This window comes from Paramormyrops kingsleyae, chromosome 1, assembly GCF_048594095.1.
Source record: "Paramormyrops kingsleyae isolate MSU_618 chromosome 1, PKINGS_0.4, whole genome shotgun sequence".
Lineage (NCBI taxonomy): Eukaryota > Metazoa > Chordata > Actinopteri > Osteoglossiformes > Mormyridae > Paramormyrops > Paramormyrops kingsleyae.
In genome coordinates, this window is record NC_132797.1 from 36,247,570 (window position 1) to 36,254,795 (window position 7,226).

The 7,226-nt window shown below is 45.8% G+C and overlaps 1 protein-coding gene across 2 annotated transcripts in view; it reads left to right on the forward strand.

Annotated features, from left to right (window-relative positions):
* pikfyve (phosphoinositide kinase, FYVE finger containing) overlaps positions 1-7,153 on the forward strand; it is a 34,607-nt gene extending 27,454 nt beyond the window's left edge. For both annotated transcript variants that reach the window (XM_072714979.1, XM_072714985.1), the window contains 10 exons: positions 950-1,070; positions 1,214-1,309; positions 1,479-1,562; positions 1,683-1,777; positions 1,890-1,949; positions 2,059-2,235; positions 3,114-3,217; positions 5,265-5,655; positions 6,261-6,335; positions 6,577-7,153. In XM_072714979.1, the coding sequence (XP_072571080.1) occupies positions 950-1,070; positions 1,214-1,309; positions 1,479-1,562; positions 1,683-1,777; positions 1,890-1,949; positions 2,059-2,235; positions 3,114-3,217; positions 5,265-5,655; positions 6,261-6,335; positions 6,577-6,692 (1,319 nt within the window). In that variant the 3' untranslated portion in view covers positions 6,693-7,153. The remainder of the gene's footprint in view (positions 1-949; positions 1,071-1,213; positions 1,310-1,478; positions 1,563-1,682; positions 1,778-1,889; positions 1,950-2,058; positions 2,236-3,113; positions 3,218-5,264; positions 5,656-6,260; positions 6,336-6,576) is intronic.
* The last annotated feature ends 73 nt before the right edge of the window (positions 7,154-7,226 follow it).

Consider the following 7,226-nt stretch of genomic DNA (forward strand, 5'->3'; position numbering starts at 1 on the left):
CGGCAGACACATACATACTGTATATACACACTGAGCAGGACCCAATCAGCATCCAGGAGGGTGTGTGCTCTCGACAGACACATACATACTGTATATACACACTGAGTGGGACCCAGTCAGCATCCTGGAGGGTGTGTGCTCTCGGCAGACACATACAATCTGTATGTACACACTGAGCAGGATCCAGTCAGCATCCTGGAGGGTGTGTGCTCTCGACAGACACATACATACTGTATATACACACTGAGCGGGATCCAGTCAGCATTCTGGAGGGTGTGTGCTCTCGACAGACACATTCATACTGTATGTACACACTGAGCGGGATCCAGTCAGCATCCTGGAGGGTGTGTGCTCTCGACTGACACATACATACTGTATGTACACACTGAGCGGGACCCAGTCAGCATCCTGGAGGGTGTGTGCTCTCGACTGACACATACATACTGTATGTACACACTGAGCGGGACCCAGTCAGCATCCTGGAGGGTGTGTGCTCTCGACAGACACATACATACTGTATGTACACACTGAGTGGGACCCAGTCAGCATCCAGGAGGGTGTGTGCTCTCGACAGACACATACATACTGTATGTACACACTGAGCGGGACCCAGTCAGCATCCAGGAGGGTGTGTGCTCTCGACAGACACATACATACTGTATATACACACTGAGCGGGATCCAGTCAGCATCCTGGAGGGTGTGTGCTCTCGACAGACACATTCATACTGTATGTACACACTGAGCGGGATCCAGTCAGCATCCTGGAGGGTGTGTGCTCTCGACTGACACATACATACTGTATATGTATTACCAGAATCAGGCCTCTCTGATAGTTAAGTGTGTTTTTTTTTCACTCAGTATAATGTCAGCATTTTTATTTCCTGTTGTACTCATATCCTGAAGAGTGTAAATTCTTTAAATGACAGTGCTTCTTCTGTCTCTCTCAGATGTGTTTGATGGACACTTGCTGGGCTCCAACGACAGTCAGGTGAAGGAGAAGTCCACTATGAAAACCATCTTGGCAAACCTGTTGCCTGGAAGCAGCTATAATCCAATTCCCTTTCCTTTGTAAGTGTAACCCTGAATTAGAATCATCGATATGAATGAGGATCTCTGAAAGAGAATGTATCCAGAGTATCAGATAACATTTAAATGGCTACGCACCCCCCATCCTTTCTGTATACTACTATTAACAGTTCCTCTTTCTGCAGTGACCCGGACAAGCACTACCTGATGTATGAACATGAGAGAGTCCCCATTGCTGTATGTGAGAGAGAACCCAGCTCCATAATTGCCTTCGCTCTCAGGTGAGTTCATTGCCTTTATATAGCAGTATCTTATTGCATAGGAAGTCCAAGCCAGCAGCACTGTCTGGAAGTTCTGTTGTTCTGCTTTGATGTTTATTACCTGTGATTTCTGCCAGCATTTTTGTCATTGTCACATGTGATACAGTAACAATCATCCCTTCTCCTTCAGTTGTAAGGAGTATAAGACTGCCCTGGAGGAGCTCTCCAAGAGCACGCTGAAGGCCGTGGGGGAGGAGACGACCCAATCTAGCAGGTACAGAAATGCCCACTTCTCTGCCACTTGTGATAGGCTGTTGTAGGTCATGTGATCAAACTTGCAAATATCCAAGGTGGAAGTGTTACCCTTACTTTGTGTGGCATCTCTGATTTAAAGCACTGCTGACAACCGGTTAAAGAGCAGCCCAGCCAAACCCAGCGAGAGCACAGGCGCCCAGGGCAGCCGCGTCAGCCTGGATGCCGAGCCGCTTAGTGAGTGTCTGCCCATGGAGTCCGTCATCAAAGAGCTTTCGCTTTCGCTTTTGTAGCTGTGTAGCTTGGCTGAAATCGAGTGTAATGTGCTTTCAAACTTTCTCTTCTTCAGAAGAGGTTGACGGAGCAGACAAGCAGAAGAAGCAGGCTGGGAACCCTCACATCGAATTGCGTGAGTGTGGTAATCCCCCTCCCCCCCCCCCCGACATTAATGGCCTCATTTTCTATCACAGAAATGTTGCACAGTCATTCTTCACCCTGGCTTCCTTTCCGCGCTGCAGAGTTCTCTGATGCCAACGCCAAATTCTACTGCCGGATCTATTATGCCGAGGAATTCCACAAGATGCGTGAGGAGATCATGGAGAGCACGGAGGACGACTTTGTGCGCTCACTCTCCCACTGCGTCAACTGGCAGGCCCGTGGGGGCAAGTCCGGGGCTGTCTTCTACGCCACCGAGGGTGCGTCACACCCAAACGCTGGTGCCCGGCTCTCGCCCGTCTCTAGCTGCCATCAGCTCATGCTTCTTCATGGAGCATTTTTTAAATAGTAAAAATAGTCATTTTAAGCTATTAGCAGGGCTGCATGATATCCCATTGTGATATAATCATAGACCAGGGCTTCAGATGACAGGTGCAGACATTTCTCTGGATGCCAGCTTTTCGGTACTATACAGACGTTTACTCACGCATACAATTTGGGAAGCAGATTAGTAGTACACCTACAATATTAAAATTAGGTATGACACCCAATGATTAATAAAGTCTGTATAAATTAGGTGTATCCTTACGTTTATGGAATTTGGTTACTGGAGCATGTCACATACTACTGTTTCGGTATGTCATGGAAGCGAGAAATCTGAAGTGGTGGTGAAGAAAGAGACAGGTCAGCAGCGCAGCATCTTTTAAAAGAGGAAATGATTTGGATAAACAACTTGAACAACTTGAAAAAGAACTTGGTGGTTTTGCGGTACTTCTGGCAGTTAAAAAAAAAAAAAAAGTTTACTAAACATAAGGATTTGCCAATTTTACCCTTTTGATTATTGCGTATGTACGGTATAATCGCGATGTGATATCGCACAGCCCTGCTGATTATTGTGAATGAACCATATAATCGTGATGTGATATCGTGCAGGCCTGCCAAATATTTCACGTACTCCATATAATCGTGATCTGATGTCGTGCAGCACTGGTGATTATTACGCATGTGCCATATAATTGTGATGTGATATTGCACAGCCCTAGCTATCAGTGAAAGGTGACGGATAGGTGGCAGCGTGCGTAGCATCATTAGTGTCCAGTTGCAACGCTCCCTGACCTGTGGTGTCCTCATTCCCCAGATGACCGCTTCATCCTGAAGCAGATGCCCAGGCTGGAGGTGCAGTCCTTCCTGGACTTTGCTCCACACTACTTTACCTACATCACTGGAGCTGTGCAGCAGAAGGTACAGTCCTGATTCCACTCTGCTCTGTGCTGGCCAGTGGCCGTCCGTGATAATCAGTGTGTCAATGTATCTGTAAAAAGCAGTAGATTATAAACTCTGGTTTGTTACAAGACTGAGGGCTAGATAATGAGAAATGTTTCAAAACAATTGAACGTTTTTTCTTTCATTAATGTTACGCTAATATGTGCATTTGTCTTCATTTTAGCAGTAAATTTTAACGTTTTTGTACGTAATTGTACGTAAATTGATGTATCTGTAGTTTAGTACATATAAGCTGTGTGAATCTGTATGTTATGACACTGTGATCAGAAGATGCCACTGTTGGGCCCCAGCTCCATGGCCCTTAGCCCCCAGCTCCATGGCCCTTAGCCCCCAGCTCCAGGGCCTTTAGCCCCCAGCTCCATGGCCCCTAGCCCCCAGCTCCATGGCCCTTAGCCCCCAGCTCCATGGCCCTTAGCCCCCAGCTCCATGGCCCTTAGCCCCCAGCTCCAGGGCCCTTAAACCCCAGCTCCAGGGCCCTTAAACCCCAGCTCCAGGGCCCTTAACCCCCAGCTCCAGGGCCCTTAAACCCCAGCTCCATGGCCCTTAATCCCCAGCTCCAAGGCCCTTAGCCCCCAGCTCCAAGGCCCTTAGCCCCCAGCTCCAAGGCCCTTAGCCCCCAGCTCCATGGCCCTTAGCCCCCAGCTCCATGGCCCTTAGCCCCCAGCTCCAGGGCCCTTAGCCCCCAGCTCCAGGGCCGCTGCCCACTAACTGCCCCTGCGCTGTGACCCCTCTCACCTCTATAAACCGATGGGCTGAAACATTACGACCATCCCCTCATGAATTGAACGTTAACTCCCTTGCAAAAACAGTGCATGTCAAGGCTTGTGATGTATATTATTGGCTAACATATGGGAGAGTCAACCTTTTGAATGCAGAAGAAACAGCCTGGGATAAAGATCTGTGTGACCTTGACGAGGGCCAGATCATTATGGTCAGATGCCTGAGTCAGAGCTCCAGAGCAAGGCCCAAATATTATCTTACCTTAAATGTATCCCAGATTTTGACACGCTCTGCCTTTATGAGAGTCAACATTATTTACCTCATGTGTGGGTGGTCATAATGTTTTGGCTCATTGGTGTATGTGGCTGTGTATCTCCTTGAGAGCAAGATGGCATAAGCGAAAAAGAATTCATCCTACGGGCCTGAAGGCCTGAATAAAGTATCACCCCTGGTAGTAATTGTTTTTTTTGTATCAATCTAAAAGTCTACAAAGGCTTTGTGGTGATTCTCAAATTGCATTATTCTTCTGTATGTTAAGGGTTTGTGTCTCTGCCTCTCAGGAAATACCATACATGTCTAGATAAATGGTCTATGGTACATCATAAAAAGGCAACTAAATAAGTAACATACACAGGGATTCATTAATTTAGTTAGTATAGGCAGTCCTCAGGTTACGAACAAGATTCATTCCCTACCTCTGTCTTTAAGTCGAATTTATAGGCAAGTAGGAATAATAATAATACAGTAATAATAACAGTAACTACATATGGTACTGTACTGTACCATGAACCAATGAAGCACTGAAGCCACGCAATGTTTTCAAGAACGTCACAAAATAGTGCAGCCGTTCATCATTACGAACCACTGTATTTAACCCAAACTTTTAATAATGGACTTTATGGTAGTCTGTTCATAAGTATGTTATCTAAGTCAGACATTCTTAATCTGTGGACTGCCTGTATTCAATTAGAATATGATGCATGTGGATTCAGCTCTGCATACAGTCTGGATCAATTTAACATTGAAAAGAGAATCATTGAAAATAAGTCAATGTATTTCACTTTGCAAAAGCCAACTGTAACTCTAGGTAACTGAAGCTGATGCTTAGATGAAATATTATAGCAGTAATGGTGATAGTGATGTGATGGGTGCATTAAAGGCTTTATTGGATTTGACTGACTTTTCCAAACCGGATTTTTGGTGGACACTGGGACCGGATTTCCAGTTCATGTCGGTTTTTTCTTACACCTATAAGAAATGCTATTTGACATGCTGTTTGTCTCAGCGGCCAACCGCACTAGCCAAGATCTTGGGCGTGTATCGCATCGGATACAAGAACTCCCAGAACAACACTGAGAAGAAGCTGGACCTGCTGGTGATGGAGAACCTCTTCTATGGGCGCAAGATGGCGCAGGTGTTTGACCTGAAGGGGTCGCTGCGCAACCGCAACGTGAAGACGGACTCGGGCAAGGAGAGCTGCGAGGTGGTGCTGCTGGACGAGAACCTGCTCAAGCTGATACACGACAACCCGCTGTACATCCGGGCACACTGCAAGGCCATCCTGCGCGCGGCCATCCACAGTGACGCCTACTTCCTGTCCAGCCACCTCATCATTGACTACTCCCTGCTGGTGGGACGTGACGACGCCACCAACCAGCTCGTCGTGGGCATCATTGGTGAGATGTCCAAGCTTTTGCTCACTCACACACTCATTCTTCTGCTTCTCTGACAGGCTCTCAGCTTTGATAAGTGATTGAGATCTTCTTATGTCTTTCTTTCTTTTACATTTTGAACTTTTTTGTACTTCTAACAGCTTTAAGTATAATTGTGCTTTGATCCACCTATCAATCTGCAGTACCTGCTTATTCAACTAATGGTCCTAATACAGGGATCTCACACACAAACACAAAGGTGCTTCCATTGTCATGCAGTGTTATACAAGGCTGTTTAGGTCTTTAATACTGAATCATAGGTCTTTTAGACTCTGCATGCAATTATTTTCTGTGAGAATTAGTTTGGTTTCGGAGCAGATCTGGCCAACGTGGATGGTGTTGTGTTGCAGGGTTGGAATGATTTCCATTGATAAATTTTTATGAGTTGAGCATGTGGTATGGCAGGGATGTTCTCACAGAACATTATGAAACAGACACCCCGACACTCGTGTTACTGTGACATTGTCACCTTTGTGCCAATTCCTTCTCCCTTTATGGCTTCACATAAACGTGATTTACTCTATTAGATTTTTTTTATGCAAATGTAAACCACATTTTCTTCTCTGAAGATTACATTCGGACATTTACATGGGACAAGAAGCTGGAGATGGTGGTGAAATCAACAGGGATCCTTGGTGGCCAAGGTAAGTCATTTGGTGTGCAGCCATATGACATTGAGCTAGATCCAGAAAGATGTCTTCATGCTGTTGATTTGGGAAAAAAAACTACCAGTCTATACTGGTTTTAATTGCACACTTTTGAAATGTAGTGCAATTTAGCCAGAGCTTTCTGTTTTAAATGCCAAGCTGTTCTGTGTTCCTGTATGACTCTCGCGGCTCCATTGTCATTGTGCGCGACTCAGCACCCATTGCACCTCCTCCATAGGGAAAATGCCGACGGTTGTGTCACCAGAACTGTACAGAGCCCGCTTTTGTGAGGCTATGGACAAGTACTTCCTCATGGTTCCGGACCATTGGACCGGACTCGGGGTGAACTGCTGAGGAACCATTCCAGACCACCTCCTCGGCAAGGAGATGTTTCCCTTTCCCCCGCAGCTCAGTGAAGAGGAAACCACCAAGGCTCCTGTCCTACTTCAGGCACCAGCAATGCACAGTCAGCTCATTATTTTGTTGGATGAATGAACTGATCTGAGGATTGTAGGAGGAAAAGGATTTGGAAACATTTTTAGAGTGAACTGAGAACTGGGTTGGCCTTTTTTTTAAAAAAAAATGCACACTGTGGAGGAGTTTTTTTTTCCCCCTTTATTTCTTTTTAATGCACTGACACAAATGTTGCTGTAAGAATGGTGGAAGTGCCAAATCGGACGATCCTTTCAGGTCCCGGGAGATTTTACACTGAAGAACTCGCTAGGCCCCCAGAATGGCATGTACAAATCACCTCACCCAGTGTAAAAGTGTTGTAAATGTATAGATATATGTAATTAAAAATATTAACAAACGAATCCAGCTATAGTAATAAAAACAACCCACACTGGATTAACAACATTCACTATGTGAAAGAGATGCACCACATAC